The sequence below is a fragment of the Sciurus carolinensis genome, chromosome 1 (genome assembly GCF_902686445.1).
Source record: "Sciurus carolinensis chromosome 1, mSciCar1.2, whole genome shotgun sequence".
Taxonomy (NCBI): domain Eukaryota; kingdom Metazoa; phylum Chordata; class Mammalia; order Rodentia; family Sciuridae; genus Sciurus; species Sciurus carolinensis.
Genome location: NC_062213.1, coordinates 128,264,704 through 128,282,942, shown reverse-complemented (window position 1 = coordinate 128,282,942; position 18,239 = coordinate 128,264,704). Strand labels below are relative to the sequence as shown.

Here is an 18,239-nt window from a genome sequence, read left to right as displayed (position 1 = left end):
GAACTTGACCTGAACTGCTGATGCAGCTGTTGGTGAAATGGGAATGATAAGGAGAGAAATGGTTTTGGGTTGGGGAGAAATTTAAAGATTTCTCTTTGGAAATATGGAGATTACAATGCCTGTTAGACTTCAAGTAAAGATGTTGTGTATGTAGTTATACCTACAGTGCAATTCTGGAGTTTGGGAAGGAAGCTGGGGATGCATTTGGGAGTCATCGGTATATAGATGCTGTGGGTGTATAGCGTAGAGAGCTAGATAATACAGCATGGGCTTGGCTGTGTTGCCCAGAGAGGGATCGTTGGGGGAGAGTGGGCTCAAGTGCTAACAAAATCCACTCTTTAGAAGTTGGAAAGCAGAGGGTGATGTCCAAGAAGACAGGACGTAAGGAGAAGATCTACATTAGGACTTTTACAAAGTAAGGAAGATTGCTTCTTTAAGATAGGAAATAATACTGTATGTCTGTATTCTGACATACTGACCAGATAATAAGGGAGAAAGAATGCTGGAAAGGGAAAGCTTTCGGGGTAAAGTCGTTAAGTAGTTGAGAAGGCATGAAAATGGCATGTTATTTTACATTGTAAGTTTACATTCTAGGTACCTTCTTCCTTTGCGTTTATACTGCATAGTCTAGTGCTTATACGGCATCACTTAGGGTATTTTGACCACTAGTAACAGAACATCTGACCAAAGCTTGCTTAAATGACTCATCAGATATGTCCAGTGAAAAGTCCATGGGTTGGGGCTATGGGAGAGGCTTGCTTTAGCAGCTTGGTGATGTCACCAAAGACTTAGTTGTTTTCTTCACTCTTCGACTCTCCAATGTGTCAGCTCCCTTAAAAGCTGGTCCCCAAATGACTGCCAGCAGGTCTTAGGGCCACATTTTCTTCACTATGTTCATCAAGAAGGCAAACACTCCTCCATTCCCAGAAAGACTGAAACTCACTCTTCTTAGATTTGGTCAGGTCTCATGCCTAACCCATTACTGCAGCCACAAAGAAGGAATGTGCTGATTGGCAAAGCCAGAATCACCCAGATCCCTGATGGAAAAGCAAGGACTTTGGGAAAGAACTAATGTCCTCCCCAAAGCAGGATGAATGAATGAAATTCACTTTGTAATTGTAATGCACCTTCTTGGGCAACCCTTGGAAGAAAAGAATGTTAAATACACATCCTAGAACAAGTAAGAAGGGGGTTGGGGAGATAGCTGTTGGTAGAGTGCTTGCCTCAAAAGCACAAGGCCCTGGGTTCAATCCCCAGCACCAGGGGGGAAAAAAGGGGGGTATTTGCGAATGAGGTTTATCATTTCATGGATACATCAACAATAACTAAGCTAAAATGTGGACTTCATGAATATTGGTTTCTTATATAAAATCCAAATTTAGTCAATAATCTAAGATGGAAAAAATATCTCTTCAAAGCATGAATGTTTACTAACAGGTTATGAGGCACATTACAGGCCAGGTAATGAAGTATACTTTGGCCCACTAGAGGGCAGTAGTTTCTGGATACAAGTATGGTTTTTTGCTCCAGTGCCGTTTAATTACACTGTTGGCTTTAGCAGCAGCTGTTTCGTGTCAGCAGTAAGGAGAGGTGTGGCAACCTGAGTAGTGGTTAACGCTTGCAGTGTGGAAGCTTTCTGAGCCTCGCGGTTCAGCCTCATTCAGGTTTATAATGAATTCCTTCCCTGTGAACGGCCAGATACCCAACTCATTAGTACCCAGACCTGCTTTTGGTCTGCCAAAACTTTCTTCAGTGGGATAATTCAAATTCCTTAGATTATGAAGCCTGGGAATTGCATAATGCTATAATTATTCCTGGCAGGGAAGTGCCTGGTTGGTGAGACACCCACTCCTGTAGCTTGCTGTGCTCCTCGTGGGGTGCGTGGAGTTCTTTGTCCTGCCCCACGTGAGCAGGAACTCAAGATAATGGCTCATGCATCCTCTTCTGAGGACATGAACCCACTCCTGGGTCCTCTCTTATTCACTCTGAAGCAAGTGCTTCCCCTTCTTCTCTGGTGCAACAAAATGCTGCACCAGTCGAGATTCAGCCTAGGCAGAGACTGATAATGGCAAGCAAACCAAACTAATCAAATAAACTGCTGATCTTTTTCCCTCAATTTCTCCCTAATTTATTTTCCTTTTAGGCTACCATTTTTATGGGGACATCAAAGTTTTGTTTTACTTATTCTTTCTTGGATGTGATATTATATCCAACATTTCATACTTGGATCTATTGACAGGTTTAGAGTTCTTTGGGGCAAAGGAACAAAATGGATTTAAGATTTACTGACAGCCAGCAAACCGAGTCTTTGCTCATTTTAAGTCTTTGTCTTTGTGAGACCACTTCCAGGTGGGTGTATTACCTGATATTTTTCCTAAATGACAGCAGCCAGCTTTCCATAGCAGGAAACAAAAGCAGTTTTGTGACCCAGCTAGGTGCCAAGAACCTCATTTTCATCTCATTACAATCTTCTTTCTATAATACAGGTGACAGAACACAGGTCTGCTGTATGTGAATGGAGCACACAGTTCCACGTTCTAGAGGTAAAGCCAGCTCAACTCAGCTGTGCATGGGTAGCCTCCCTGAAGGAAGCCTCCCAAGTCTGCCTGCCAAGAGCACTCAATCTAGAGACCTCATTCCACTTCTCTCCTTATCTTTTAGTATCCTTTAACCTAATTTTTTTTTTAACACAATGATCCAAATAGTTTTTTTCTCCTCTTTAACCTTTATCCACAACTCAAACTAACGTCCGTGGGAAGAAATCTCTCTGAAGTCTGCACTAGACCGCAGCATTTTCTTCTTTCTTTTGAGACGACATCGCTATCCATTGCCACAGGCTTGTGGTGCCTGTGAGGGGGGCAGAGTGTTGGCATATGAACAGAAGTGACATGACCAGTATGAAGCATAAGTTTTAAAAGGTGGCTGAAATCTTGAAGATGGGACTGCCTATTTCTACCAGTTTTTTGCTTTTACCTCTGCCCCGATCCAAATAGACTTCTTTGTTTTGGGTCCTGCAATGAGGAGACACTATGGGAACTTATAGCCAACCTATAGTTACTGAAATATAATACAAGTGAAAAATAAAGATATGTTGTTATAAGTTACTGAAAGATTTTTAGGGTCATTTTTTACTGTAGCAGAGCTGACTAATGCAAATACCACATTGTAAATGATAAATGGAAGATATAATAAATACAATAGTCTCAATTCCCAATCACCTTTATTTCTATAAAAGTACATTAAATAAATTAACTCAATATATACAAATAGAACCTATATAAATAGAAAATTCCCATATACAAAACCTTTTTAAAAAATTATATAAATATATACAATGTTAACCACAGAAGTTTTAAGTACCTTAAATCATAAACTATGTAGTTTCTTTGTATAGTAGTCTTATAAAAATATAGTTAGCTGTCAAATGTCTAATTGACACCACTTAGTCAGTTAAAGTGCTAAACTGTAATGCATATTATGAAAGTGTCCAACACAGAAGTCTCCTGCATTTAACACATTAGTGTAAAAGTCTGCCAATTTGCTTTCAACTTCCAAAAGTACTCCTAGGGGGGAAAAAAAGAAAGAAAAAGAAAAGAAACCTAAACACCATATTACAAAAGGACAGATGTATGTTAGAAAAGTCCACTGAATTTCCATTTTACTTTCCGATAGCATTTATAGTCAGTCTCTCAAACAGCTCTCTACAAGTTTACCTGGGATATTTTAAGGCATCTCTTCATTTGTTTTTTGCTTGCATGACCTAGTTTCTTCTTTAGTGCAGAATATACATCTAAAGCATGATCTGTGCAAAAGGTGCCATAGTGTTAAAATAAAAATGACTTGGAATTGGTTGTACCGTTCATTACATTCCAAAGTGACTAATGTGATGTCCAAACCAGAATGCTCAGGAGCTCTTTTGGGATCCAGTGGTCTTTGTGCTCCAAGGTACTCATTTGTGTTTCCATATCTCCTATTGTCTTAAACATTCTTGGTCACAATGCAGCGTAGCAGGTGCGACAGCAGCTCCAACATGCGCTCTCTACGCAACGTTTAGTGGTGAGCGCTCCTTCCCATTCTGTCCCGCTCTGGCCTTTCTGCACTTATACAGTGATAGAGACAGGATGATGATGAAGATGATGACCACGAACACCACTGCTCCCACGATGAAGAACGTTTCTGAAAAATAAAAAACACCACATCAATTTGGAGAACTTGAATCTATTTACTGGTGGCAGAATCGACGGCATGAGCCCAAGTTACACCATCCTTTTTCTGCACAATTTGAAATTTCTTTCACTCTTCCCATCTCACTAAGATTAGGAAAGAACTTGTCAAACCTAGATGTTTTCGAGGAGTTGATGATGGTTAAAAGCATTAAATGGGCCACTTAATGATGTTCACAGTCTAGAAAAGATACACATAGCTGGAAGTAAGAACAGCTGTTGGAAACCAGTAGCTAAAAATGATGCTGAGTTTGGTGGCAGGGCTTCTTGTACAGGGAGACCAAAGTGCTACCAGGCTGTAGGTGAAGAGGAGAGAACTAGGTGACATAGTAGGTGGCCTTTGAAACACCTTTAGAGGGCGCATTTCAGCAGACAGAAAAGATAGGGGAAGCAGAGACCTGGCTGTGCACAAAGGCTGAGGTTATAGAATTAGAGCAGGCTGTGGGTGTGATGGCCCAGAGGTTTGGGACCAAAAGGAAGGGCCTTCTCTTGTCAACAGCAAAAACAGGAGAGAAAACTTCACTCAGAAGTGGTTTTTACAATTGAAAACCTTGTCTTACCAATGAGTTAGGTCACCATTACTGTCCCTTGACTCTTTTGGTCCCTGAAAATACTCAGAGCATGTTCCCTGGGCAGCCTTGAGAGAGACTCATAAACTTTCAGCCTCAGGCACCTGTCATATCCCCAGAGCCACATGTCTGGGCCCCAGGTATGTGCATACGCACAGGGACGTAGTGTAGTCCCTCTGGTAACAGCCCATCCTGGTGCTCTGAAATTTCTACTGGGTGTTGCTGTAGTTGGTCCAGAAACCACTTCCCTAGGATCCAAAAGTCAGCAGGAAAAAAAAAAAAAAAAAAACCAAAGAAATCTGTGACTTGATGCTAAATCCTAAACATAATAATACACTACAGAGAGTTTGGCACGTGGTAGGTGCTCAGGGAAATACTGCTAACACAAGGGAACAACACAGAAATATTTCGAAATGTCCCAAAGCCTGAGAGAACCCAAAACAAACCCTAAAACACCCAAGGTAGTTTCTCCCTGAAGGTTTAACAAAAGAAGTCCATCCTGGTCCTGAGGTGGGGGCATCCAAGCCTCCTGGAGTAATCCCAAGCAGGGCCACTCACCTTTGAAGACACTTTTCTCTTGGCTTGTACACTCGATGAGGCTCTCTGGACTCTTCTGATTAACTCTTCGGGATGGTATCACAGCTTGAACACTGAAACAGTAGTCTTTTCCTTTATCCACATCAATAAAAAATTCATTAGTGTCTGTCTTGGCTGTTTTCTGTGAAAAGATAAAAGAGTTCTTAATTCCTCCAGGCTCAGAGCAAATTCTTTACCCTTTATTAAGTCACTGTTGAAGTAAAAACTGGAGCTCTAAGCAGCGCCCATGTGGACAGAGCTGACATAGGAAGAATTAGAAGTGACTTAGTTAACCAGTTACTCCTGATAGCTACTAAGGATGCCTTTTCCAAGACTAAAAAGATCCAATTGAGGCACATCCAACCCCACGTAGCCACTTTAAAAAATATCTGTGGGAAAAGAAAGAAGGCAGGCATAATTATTAAATAGAAAGTAAATTTGGGGGCTAGGGATGTAGCTCACCATGTGTGAGGCCCTGGGTTTGATCTCTAGCCCAGGTTTAAAATAATAAACAAAAAAAATGAGTAAATTTTGTTTCTGGGATCCTTAATAGAGGAAGAAGTGTAAAATGTAAGGCTGATAGGAACTTAGAGATGATCTGGTCCAGTCCCTTGACTGAGGGTCCTGGGTTTCCAAGGGGGCCCTGCACAAAGTGACAAGACAGCTCAGAGTCACAGGCAGATCCAGGACCTGTTGTCCTGTCCCCTCCTACTTCACCCTTTCGACCACCCCTGTTCTGCTGTGTTTGAATTGGGGAAGAAGTGGGCTATAAAAATCAAGGATCCACAATTTAAAACAAGACATAAAAACAAATGAAAAATTCTCACCTTTCCTGTGCTTGAAGCTTTCCAATAATAAAGTGTATAATGTAAGTCTTTGCCGAAAACATCCCGGAGGCTTAGGAATGTGCCATTCCTTCTGACTAATGTACGTGCATCTTGTACTGTCACATTCAGTTTTGTCCCAACTTGTTCAAAACTCTGAATTGTTGGCTGTCCAAGTTTTGCTGAAATGTAGAAATTGATCTTGGTTGAGACCAAATAATTCTATACAAAGTAAACCTCATTTAGTTGTCACAGTTAACAGCTCTATTGTCTCTCATATAAAACACTAGCACAGAATCAACTCCCCAGCCATCAGCCAGTCGTGGTGGCCGCGGAGCTGAATGCTAAGACATTCCCTGGCAGCACTGCTCAAAGGGAATACAATGGGAAACTCAGAGGAATTTTTAAATTTCCTTATGGTCACATTAGAAAAAGGAAAATGGAACAGATGAAATTAATTTTAATAACATACTTTGACAATATATCTATACTATTATCATTTTAAGATAAAACTGACATAAAAACTTTTGAAATATTTTACATTTTAAAAATTCAGTGTATACTTTACACTTACAGCATTAGCCATATTTCAAGTGGTCAATGGCTATGGTACTGCAGAGTGCAGTTGTGAAAGTTCCTGTAGTTTATGTACAATAAATTGGGGACTATGGGAAGGCCCAGGAAATGTCCTTGGTATGTCAAGGAATCAGTTTTAACCTTTAGATCCCTGCAAGGGCTCACTTATCTCATGTGCTTTGGTTGAATAACAGCAAAACAAATCCTATTTAACAACCATTTCCTGCAAGTCACAGAAAAGGTATGTGTGTGTACAGGTAAAGAAAAAATTCTATTTATTTATTTATTTTTGTATGGGCATTGAACTCAGGGGTGCTTAACCACCGAGTCACATCTCCAGCCCCTTTTTAATAGTTATTTACAGATGGGGTCTTGCTAAGTTGCTGAGGACCTCGCTAAATTGCTGAAGCTGGATTTGAACTCACAATCCTGCCTCAGCCTCCCAAGCTGCTAGGATTACAGGCATGTGCCACCACGCCCAGCTAATATTTTTTATCTTGTACTCACAAAGATTTGAACTGGATCACAAAAACTCAACAACTATAGGAGGAAATCATGAGATATCAATGATCCTGCAGTTACAGGAGGGGCAGTGGCTACATCTATGCTCTACCCAGTGCCACAGAGATACACAGGTATGGCACTGAGTCTGAAGAGAGTCTTGCCAATGGGGGCCCTGGGAAGGTGGCCACATTCATCTGGGGTAATGAGACTGGCAAAATGGATACAGAATGGAAAAGGTTGGCTGATTGTCCCTCCACCCCTTCTCACCATCCCTACCTGGAGAACCCTTTATCATCACAGGGCAGCCAGAGGGGTAAATATGAAAACACCAACAACTAACCAGCAGACTTTTTAAGAGAAGGTGATTTCACTCTTGTTAATATGGTACACGTTTATTTAAAATGCCTAAATCAGAACCATAGTTGTGATAAAAATGTTTGAATCTGCTACTTGGCAGGAATTCTCTGAATTCCCTCCTTAGACCCCAGGGTTAGCATGCTAGAAGAAGACAGGCAGGAGAGCATTTCACACTTTCTAAACCAGAATGAGGGAGGCAGGCTGAGAAACACCTCCAGAATTACAGGATCACTGACACAGGCCAAGAGCCGGCACAATGCAGGACACTCAAGTTCAACTGATTGAAAAAGGCTAGCACAGGCTCAAAGGGAAACTGTGGGTTTCCTCACGGATTCGTGACCATTTGGGAATTTCCTACACTGATGATGGGACAGATGGGGTGTGCTATGTATGGTGGGGAAAGCTGAAAGCCACCCCTGGCCACACATGTTCAGTTGGTTACTGGTAGGGCCCGGGGGCAGAACAGTGGAGAAAGTTACTTGATGATACTGTTATCAACTCCAAAGTTCACATTTTGTGAACCTCCTGCCATATCTGGAGTGAGGAGGGCTATGGCACTTACCAGTTTCTGAGAAAAAAGGTGTGATTATGGATATATATTTTATCTAGGGGGCCCTAAGGGTCAAGAAGGAGCTTGTGAAATCACTGATATATCTCGCTGGACCTGGATTAGGATCTTAGGCCAAGTGGGAAGAATATCTAGATGCTTAGAACAAGAAGGAAGGTATGACAAACGGAGCTACTTACTTTCCAGGTAAGGGATAAACTTCGGGGCATTTTGAAGGACAGGGTCCCCCATAGAACCAATGGTATCTAAGTTCCGAGATGGGTAGGAAAGAACCCTTGCAGAGTATGACTGCTGCACATCCTGCACAATCTCCTCAGTGAGGTCACACTCTGTGTCTGTCGTGTAGAAGCATTTGCTCTTCCAATCACCTAATCCAGCGCTAGAGGAAGGAAGGAAGAAAAAGAAATGGAATATAACAACTACATCCAACAAGACAGCTGGCTTTCTGGCTGTGGTGTTCTGTGCTTATGATAAGAGCATCCACAACCAGTCCTTCAGAGGCTGGTGAGTCTGCCCAGCACCCTGAGGGCTGACTTTACAGAGAAGGCAACTGAGAGAGTGAGATTGGGTGACTTGCTCAAAATCACACCTGCATTTTGAACCACTCAGTTGTTTGACTCCTGAGTCTGTGTTCTGAACCATGCTGTTAAATATCTCTTAAAATGGAGATGCTTTGTCATAGTTACTTGGGAGAAAGAGAAGTTTTGAAAGTTTTCCACTCAACTTTTCCTTACAGTCTACTTTCTATATCATACTACTTTCTGTTTATTACATCACATTCTACATTCTATGTAGAACATGGTCTCTACAGTAATAGTTTATCTAATAATATATTCTATAGCATTCTATTTTATTGTCACCATTATTAGTGTGGTTATTAGTCATTTGTTGACTCTGCTGTATGCCAGATACTATAATGGGTCTTTTATACATGTTACTTCATTTGATCTAATCCTTCCAAGAAGGTACTGGATTTTTTTTTTTAACATATGGGTACATGGAAGCTCAGAGACACTACCTTTCCAAGATCACATGGCTAAAGAGTGGCAGAGCTGGGTTTGTTGGTCTCATTAAACTACATGCTAGATATAAACACAAGATGTGAACACATCTCATCAAAACTTACAGGATAACACTACAGGTAGTATCTACCTAGCAAAGTCTGAGAGGACAAGTCTAAAAGACAGATCTTTCTTTTGTAAGACATTAAGTATTGCAGAGGAAATGATTTAAAGAACCTTACTGAAAATGAAATTCTTCTAAAGGACCAAAACAATCACAGGTTAAGTGTCACTGCATCGTGACCCAGTCTGTTCTGCCCTTTAGCCTCATCCTGCCGAAGTCTGACCCATCATTTGAGGTCAGGGTCCTAGTCCCCTTCCTCCAGGGATCTCCAGATTGAGTGCTGTGCTCAGCATCGGTCTCTCCCTTCCCTGTCCCCCAGCGCCACACTGTCACTAATGCACTTAACCTGGCAACCTCTCTTTGTACCAGGGGTCCTGGCTCTTATGGTCCCTGCCAAGTGGCAGGGCTTTAGCGCTTTTCTGTGAATGACATGGTCTGTCTTTACAGGCTGAACTAATATATCATCAGGAATGTATGGATTCAACTGTTTAAATCCATGTATAAGAGCCATAAATGGGTATTCTTTAAAACTTAGAACTAAATAACCAATCTAAAAGAGTTCAGGTGAGCATAGTTTTTTATCCTAAAATTCACAAACTAAGGTTGCCATTGAGATATTTTTGTTTCCTATATTTTAAAAATTTTCTGTGATAAACATACACAGGCTATTTGTTTCAGAATGACCCAATTGAATTTTCATCCTATTTGGAAGGGTGAACGGAAACGTGGTGATTCCTCTCCATTGCTGTGGCAGACAAGCCATTCAGTTTGCATGCAGCCACACACTGCCCAGGAGATAAACAGTATTTAGTTACTCCCAACTCATAAACAGGGACCATACACTCTTTGGCAAAATTTAGCACAAGGGCCTATAGCACAGTGAGTAGTGAAATCCTGTCAATGTAATGAAGGGGCAATTCTCTAGTGATGGAGGGCCCCTGAATACCACAGAGCACTTTTAAGAGTCTTCGAGGTTCCCCTAGGTATTGCACAACCCCCACTTCTGGAAATAACCAAAGCCCCTCCTAAATTACTAAAAATTCCAACAGAATTCCAACACCATCACTGAGTTATAGGTTGTTTTCAGGAAGCTTGTAAAGTCAGTTTTAGCACGAAGAACATCCCCATGGAATCATTATTACAGGTGATGGTCTGGTGTGGAGGACTGAGCCAATAATATCTCCCACCCACCATTGAAATCTGCTTCCAAAGGGGAAAATGCAGCTGGAGCTCTGCATAGGGACTTTAGGGAGGCAGAGCTGCCCTGTGATGGAGCCAGGTTTCTAGGGTCAGGGCAGTGGGCAAAGGTAAGATGTTTCCCTACGGGAAGAAAATGGGAGGAAAGGAGGCCCACCAAGGAGATATGCTGGGTAAGGATTTCCCTCTTCCTCCTAGTTTCAGGACCTCACATTAGACTGGAAGAGCCACCAGAGGAGGGTCTAGGGAGACTAGAGCTCCAGGCCTGTGCGGGCACTCACCCACCAGCACCAGCATCATAGATCCTTCACCTTCCAGAGCAACAGTTCCCTCATCTAGACAAAAACTGCCGTGCTCCTCTCAGCCTAGGAATCCAGTTTGCCCATGGAGAGGTGAAAGGAGAGCTCAGATCTCAGTCTGTGGCTGATGGAAATGCTCCCAGGCCCTTCAGCAGAAAGACTTTGGTGAGATGGACCAGCTGGCAAGGCCACCCTTCCCTCACCTAGGTCTGATGTAGGCAGGTCAGGGGTCATGCTCATTTAAATAATGGCAGCATTTAAAAGTTCAAGAACTTAAGAGTTGACTAAGGGTGATGTTTCAAATTCAGGTACATCATAAATATATTTTAACACATTGCTCAAATATAAGATTGAATATATTTAGCATTCTTCCCCAAATTTAATTTTATTATCTAGAAGAAAAGTGTTTACTAAGGTATACTTAAGGTCTGTATTAAAGAAATTAATTACTAATTTTTAATTCATAGAAGTTGAATTGACAAGTTTGACTATAATTATGGGTTATGAAACTGTGTTCACTCTCTGTGTATGTAAACAGACACATACATACATTCATGCACACAGAGTCTCTTCCCTGTTGAATTGGCAATAGTTGTTGTGGAGTTCATTTGGAAAAACAAGGATGTCCACCTAAAAGACCCACCCTGTCCCCAGAAGGTGCATCTTAATGCTATAAAAGTCTGACACAAGCCTGACAAAACAACAAAACTGTAAAACACCTTTGATTTTTGCCAGAGATACATTTGTTTCTTTATACAATTAGTGTTAAATAATTTCCACAGCAGCTGTCCTCTATTTCTTAAAATCTCTACCAAGTCTCCCAGTACATTTTAGAAACCAAAGCTTGTCAAGAATATGGTGAAAACCATCAAGGAGAACATGTGGCACACCCTAGACATTTAAATGGAATATGCTCTCCTAGGGAGAGCTCTCATTTAGAGATGAGGCTTGAATGAGCCAAAGAGCCCCAGACAGCTGAAGGTGTAGACAATGAAGTCCTTCAGCCCTATTTCTATGCCGCTCAGTGAGTCAGGAATTTGGCTTCCTCCGAGATCATGTATGCAACCAAATTTTGATTCAGAGTCCAAAGATTAATGAATCAACCACTGCTTAAGGGCAATGTATACATTATAATTGGAATTACTCCCCACCTTTTTCCTAACATGTTGGACATGGCTTAGTCTAGACAGCAAAGCAAAAAGACATCTATGTTTAGACGAGATTAGTTACCACTGATCTTAAAGCACAGGCTCAGCAACTGCTCAGGATTGTTCATCTCTCTACAATTTATACTCTGCTTATGAATTTTCTCAACATTTCCAAAAACTGTGAAAAAGTTATATAAGTTTAAAGTCTGGAAATGTTGTAGGCTTGATAGGGCATGACACTGGCCAGGGAATTATCATGTAAGCCTTCTTTTTTGTCATCTGCTAAATAACCTCATCCAAGAATCAGCTTTAAAGACATCTGTATTCAGCATCTGTATTCAGAGCAGAAACATCAAAAACTTTAATTCTCTCTCTCTTGGACCTAACTTACCTTATCTGAACAGTGTAGACATAATCGATGGGTTTGGGTTCCCACTCCAAAATTGTCTTGAAATTAGTTGATTTCCAAGTTAAATTATATGCTCTAACTGGAGTACCTTCGAACAACAGAGAAAGAACTATTATTACATGTACTCAGTCCATAACTTTGTGCTAACAGTATAAAACACCCTCTCAGCCTCCCATTGCTATAAACTTTTTACACTTCTGTTTTCAACTGCAAAGGTTCTGCTATTGAATTATTAAGGGGGCGGGGGAACCACTTCTCAAATTTTCTTTAGACCCAGAAATTCCTCTTGGCAAGATCTACCCTGTAATCTATGGAAGCAGGCAAGGATCTTGAAATCCTTGTTTGGAAGTATTCAGAAAGCCCTGTCATAACTTGAACTGGAAGCATAGCCCAGGAGCCACGGAGAAATGCACAACTCAGGGTCACCTCACTAGAGAAGAGTAGCTAGGAAGGGTTTTCAGTAAGTTAGGAAGAGGGCAAATCCCACATGGGTAAGAGTTAGGAATGCATACAAATGAAAAAAGTCAAACTTGACCTTTTCCATTTTTATTCAAAATGTCTCTATCCTGAAACTTTCACGGAGACCAATGTGGACATAGTGGCCGGTCTGTTGGCTGTATTGTATTAGGATGCTTTGTTAAGGTCTTCTGGGTCAATACGCTAAAGGTCGAAGTCTCTGCCCGGTCCCAAACACGGAATAGGCATGGGGTAGGCACAGTGTAGTGCCTGATCGTGCAGCAGTGTTCTATACAATTCTAAAACAAAGATCGCCATCACCAGAACAACAACAACAATAACAACAACAAAAACCAAGGGCGCTCTTTATTAAGGGAAGATGAACATACAATGAAAGATAATATCCAAACCATACTCTGCACGACGACCTGTGCGGATAAGGGGGCATGTCCCATCAGAGTCAAGGTCGAAACTCACTAGTAAGCTCTTGACTCAAAATTAAAGCGGGAGCCCAAAATTCGCGTACACAACAATGGATACACCAAGCAAAACATCTCTAACAGAAGGCGAAGACGGGTCTGGGACACTTACTACCATCCCGCTCGTGCTCCTCGCGGCACGGGTTCATTCAAACCCGGCTAGGTGAGCGCGGCTGAGTTCCTCCGAAGCTGGGGGCACTATGCAGCCCGCCCTGTCAGGACTGCCCGTTCTCTCCCGCGGGCGGCGCGCCCCGGGCTTCCTCCACAAATGCAACTCACCTGCAGCCCTCGCCACCTGGGCAAGGACCCAGCCGAACAGAAGCGTCCGTGTGAACGTTGTCTCTAGGCGTGGGATCCGGGTCCAGGCAGGACTCGCCATGTCCACAAACGGGTTGCAAGGTCGGATGGACTCCGAGACGCCTCGGAGGCTGGGGAGGCTGGGCTGCAGGCGCTCTGGGGTGAACAGGACGAGCAAGGGGGTGCTGGGAGCACCAAGTCTGCCCCAGCTCGTGAGGGGTGCGCTATAAAGAGGCGCACCACCGCCCGCGCCTCAGCTGGCCCCGGCGCCCGCCCCCGCCGCTTTCCCACTCCCCGCCCTGCGCCCAGGTCACTGGCCGCCGCGGTGGGCGGCCCCTCGCGAATCCACACCCCTGCCCCGCCTTCTCCCCGTAGGAAACTCCGGGACCCTGCAAGGAATGACTCACCCGTGATTCAATCGCACCGCCGAGCGCCAAACTACCCTTTGGCGCAGGCGGGTCCAGGTGCTGAGAGAATCAGGGCTCCGGGCATCCCCAGTCCCCCAACCTTCGGTCTGGGTGACCAGCACATCTACGGGGAAGAAAGAGGGGCGCGTTGGGAAGCGCTCTTGAGTTGGAGGGAAGGGATTCTTCCGTGTGGTCTGTACTAGTGGGAGCGGAAGCGTTGAGAGCATTTCGTAGAAAGTAAGGGTTCTGGGCTCAGCTGGGGTAGAGGAGGGCATTTCCCTCGACCTTGCGCATGCGGGGCTGAGGCTTTGCTGGTGCCGCCAAATAACTGCGCGGTGGTGAGCAAGCCCCACTCCCAGCCGGTCTCCTCGGTTACCTGAAGAGCAAGGACCTCCGGCCTGCCTGCCAAACAGGGCTTTTAGGATCCCACTGTATAAGGGTCGTGCAAATACAGATGTCTGCCGTGGATATAAACGGCCCTCAGCCCACAGGTCGGAAGGCCAGTTGTCCTAGGCTCCGTGGGGTCTAACTCGGATAGTGATTGAGGAAGAGCAGCCTCAAATCTGGCAGTTTGCCTCTGGAAGAATTTCAGCGTGACATCTGCAGCTCTGTGGTTCCAGAAAGGATGGTTCTCACGTTGAAGAAGACGTCTGTGGGATTGAGTGAGTTCTCCCAAGTGTAGAGAAACCAAAAATGAAAATAAAAAATATGATCAGACTTTCAGGCTACTTGTTCTCCCGGCATCCCCACCTTACTTTTTTTCCTCCCCGGAGGCTGGGTATTGAAACCAGGGTCGTGCACATGCTAAACTCACGCTCTACTGCTGAGCTATACCCAAGTCCTGTGCCACTAACTTTAAACTTTGGTTTTTTTGAATAATTTTCCGGCCTCCTCTTCTGTGGTGTGAAGTTGTCAGGCATAAGAATGTTAGCAATTATCCTTTTTGTGTGGCATTGTATACCATCTTGTCAAAGTCTTTCCCATCATTCCTTCTTTTTTTTAATATATATATATTTTTTTTATTTATTTATTTTTGACTACGGATAGTACTGGAGAGTTCTTGGAGAGTGGAGTTTGTGAAGTCAATCTTGCATTTTAGTATATACTATACACACATTCCCATATATTCTGCTGAGGCGTAGTGTTATGAAATTCATTTTAAACGAAGTAAACTTTGCAAAATTTTAATTTTCTCCCCTTGCCTGAGTGGAGACAACACAACCAGGCTTAACATTTGCCATCCTTCCTAGAAGGGGAAAACTGTGCTTACTGGTTTCCTCCTTGAGCTCTCCTCCAGTTCTAAAACCCACAAAGTTTATATTTGCAAAACTAAGCCTGTAGTCCTCTTTTTTGCAGTCTCTGGCTGGAGTCATTTTCCCTACCAGATCTTCAGCCCTACTTGGGATGGATTCTTCTCTTTCTGTAGTTAAAGATCAAGAAAAATCGTTACACTTCAACCAAGTTTTCCAAGACCTGAGAAACTGATCGTTTCTCCCTGTGCAGAGAAATTCCATTTGGAGTAACTAACTGTCCAGAAATCATATGGAAAGAGTTTTAAGGGATGTTAAAATCAATCATTAGATAATAAAAAAATGTGACACAAAGTGCCATAAATATTGATGAATTAGATGACTATTTATTTTGCATATCCATTGTCAGTCAGGGAACAAAGGAATGTTTAGGGTGTTTGAATAGGTTTTTGAGTAAATATGGAATATTGTTATTTGCTGAAATTGTTCCTATTTTCAAGAAGAGGAAGAATAAAACTGGTCATAGCAAATCATATTTCATGCAAAGTTTTTCTCTAGCTGGTCAGATTGTGGCCAGATGATTTCTAGAACAACTGTTGTTTGGCACTATTAAAAATACATTTCTACCTGGGCACGGTGGTGCACACCTGTAAACCCAGCTATTGGGAAGATTGAGGCAGAAGGACCTCAAATTCAGGGTTGTCCTGGGCATCTTGGAAAGACTGTCTCAAAATAAAAAATAAAAAGGGCTGGGGATACAGCTCAAAGACCCTGGGTTCAATCCCCAGTACTACAAAAGCAAATAGAACTACATTCATGAAATTTCACTATTGATATTTACTGCACAGAAGCAAATTTATTGTTTTACCTACTTCCTACCTTTATGCAATTTTTCTTACTCTCTTCAGTAAAGTCAAGCTTTTGATACATCTTAGAGGCTCTGAAAAGTTCCATAAATTACTAAGCTATCATTATAATCATGCTGGCCTGACCAGTCCTTTCTGATTAAATCTTAGAATGTAGAGGGGTGGAGAGGATCTCACAAACATCGTTTTCAAATGAAGATCCTGAGACCCAGATGACCGACAGAGCAACACAGATCTGATTTTCTCACTCCAAGGGCTTTCCTTCTATGACCATGCTTCCTTCTATTCCCAGGGCATGCAAGTAAGATTGGATCACAAACTCCATTGACTGAACGATTAATTTGTCCACCCACAGGTACTCAACAATGTTCTGCACAGGTACTCAACAATGTTCTGCAGTTGGTGAAGAAAACACTTGCGGTGAAACCAGGCACAGTGGACCTTGCCTATAATCCAAGCTACTTGGGAGGCTGAGGCAGGAGGATTGAAAGTTCAAGGACAGAACTTAGCATGTCAGTGAGACCCTCAGCAACTTAGTGAGACCCTGTCTCAAAATAAAAAATGACAAGTGCTGGGGATGTAGTTCAGTGGTATAGTGCCCCTACCCCTGCCCCTGAGTTTAATCTCCTGTACCAAAACAACCCTCCCAAACAACAAACAAACCCCCCAAAACAGCAAAAACAAAGAAAGAAAGAAAAAAAAACTTTCAATTTGGGGAACTTGTTCTTAGGCAGAAACATCCTGTCAGCTATTCCTTACAACTTATGTGCATGAGGAAGGTTTGAGTTCCCTTTGCACAATAGTGATGAAATGTGGTGAAAATGTCCAGGTGCTGTTTCATTACCAACTCTTATTCATCAAGTATTTTACTTGATCTCAGTTGTGCATTTATTTGTCAGTCTTTCCCATTCTTGTTGCTTGGGAAAATAGGAACTGTTTTGTTTGTTTGTTTGTTTTGTTTTGTTTTACATCTCCCAATCCTTTGCACAATTACAAGCACATAGTATGTGCATAGTGCATTTTGAATCAATGAAAACTTTATGGAACCATGCATGCATCAAAATATTTTCATGGAGTTAAGCCAATCCCCCAAAACCAAAGGCTGAATATTTTCCCTGATAAGTGAATGATAATAAATAATGGGAGTAGGGGAGTGAGAGAAGAATGGAAGAACTTTAGATTATGTAGAAGGAAATGAAGCAGGGGTATGAAAAATGATGAAATGAGACAGACAGCATTACCCTATGTACATGTATGATTACACAAATTGTATGAATCTACATTGTGCACAACCATAGAAAGGAAATGATGTACCCCATTTGTGTACAATGAATCAAAATGCAGACTGTAAAAAATAAAAAAGAAATAATTTTATAAAAAAGAGAGACTAAATCTGTCACTGAACTTTTTCTGTTTAGGGACCAGACAGTGAGCAGTCCATAATGTTCAGATTGCTAAGAAAATGCAAATCTATGGGTAGAAAGGCAGCATTTGACAGCAAGCTCCAACTAACCAGAGATTTGACAACCCTTCCTGTGGCCCGAAAATCTAATCAGGAGGAGTGTAGTTGAGAGCAGAAACAAATGCAGAGTCTGGGAACTGGTCACATTTTTCTAAAAGCTTTCCTTCTAGTGTGACTCAGAATATACCCAGTCATGCGATGTGATGATGCTGTTGATAGCTTTCCTTGCTTACAGAGGCTTCATGACTTTTTGGAATAAATTCCTCAAAATGTGTGTGTCCCCAAGAAAGGGATAGGTTAAGATTTATGCAAGCAGGTAAACTTGAGAGTAATTAAAAAAAAAAAAAAACAACCTATTTTATGTATACGAAATTGCAAAAAGAGGGATGAAACCATTTCCCCCAAAATTCAGGTAAAAGGCAAAATATGAAAAAGACCAGAGGGAATTAAGAGTTAGTGGGAACATAGAGTTCTGGAAAAAAAAAGTGACTCAGCAGAACCTAAGAAACATCTGGTCGGGCATAGTTAGTCATGGAAAAATTGGTAGTCATGATTATGCATTTTGTGAAAATAATCATGTACTAGTCTAACAGTTTTTATTTAGACCAAAATTAGTTGAAAGACCATACAATAAAAATGGTTATCCT

At 42.2% G+C, this 18,239-nt stretch overlaps 1 protein-coding gene across 2 annotated transcripts; it reads right to left on the bottom strand.

Annotated features, from left to right (window-relative positions):
* Positions 1-3,203: 3,203 nt before the first annotated feature.
* F3 (coagulation factor III, tissue factor) lies at positions 3,204-13,870 on the bottom strand. 2 transcript variants are annotated; one of them, XM_047556054.1, is made up of 6 exons: positions 13,590-13,852; positions 12,358-12,463; positions 8,377-8,576; positions 6,196-6,374; positions 5,351-5,510; positions 3,204-4,176 (listed from the first exon to the last, which is right to left on the bottom strand). In XM_047556054.1, the coding sequence occupies exons 1-6, from the start codon at positions 13,687-13,689 to the stop codon at positions 4,040-4,042; spliced, it is 882 nt and encodes a 293-aa protein (XP_047412010.1). In that variant the 5' UTR covers positions 13,690-13,852; the 3' UTR covers positions 3,204-4,039. The 2 variants fall into 2 exon arrangements, with proteins under 2 accessions (XP_047412010.1, XP_047412018.1); XM_047556062.1 differs by lacking the exon at positions 5,351-5,510 and having other exon boundaries at positions 13,590-13,870.
* Positions 13,871-18,239: the final 4,369 nt, after the last annotated feature.

Bases quoted from the DNA above. Each gene is read 5' to 3' on its own strand.
- F3 (XM_047556054.1), bottom strand. From the start codon at position 13,689: ATGGCGAGTCCTGCCTGGACCCGGATCCCACGCCTAGAGACAACGTTC. The intron at 6,375-8,376 runs GTAAGTAGCTCC...TCTACATTTCAG, and splicing joins GTTTATCCCTTACCTGGAAA to CAAAACTTGGACAGCCAACA. The intron at 4,177-5,350 runs GTGAGTGGCCCT...TTTATTTTTCAG, and splicing joins AGAGAAAAGTGTCTTCAAAG to AAACGTTCTTCATCGTGGGA.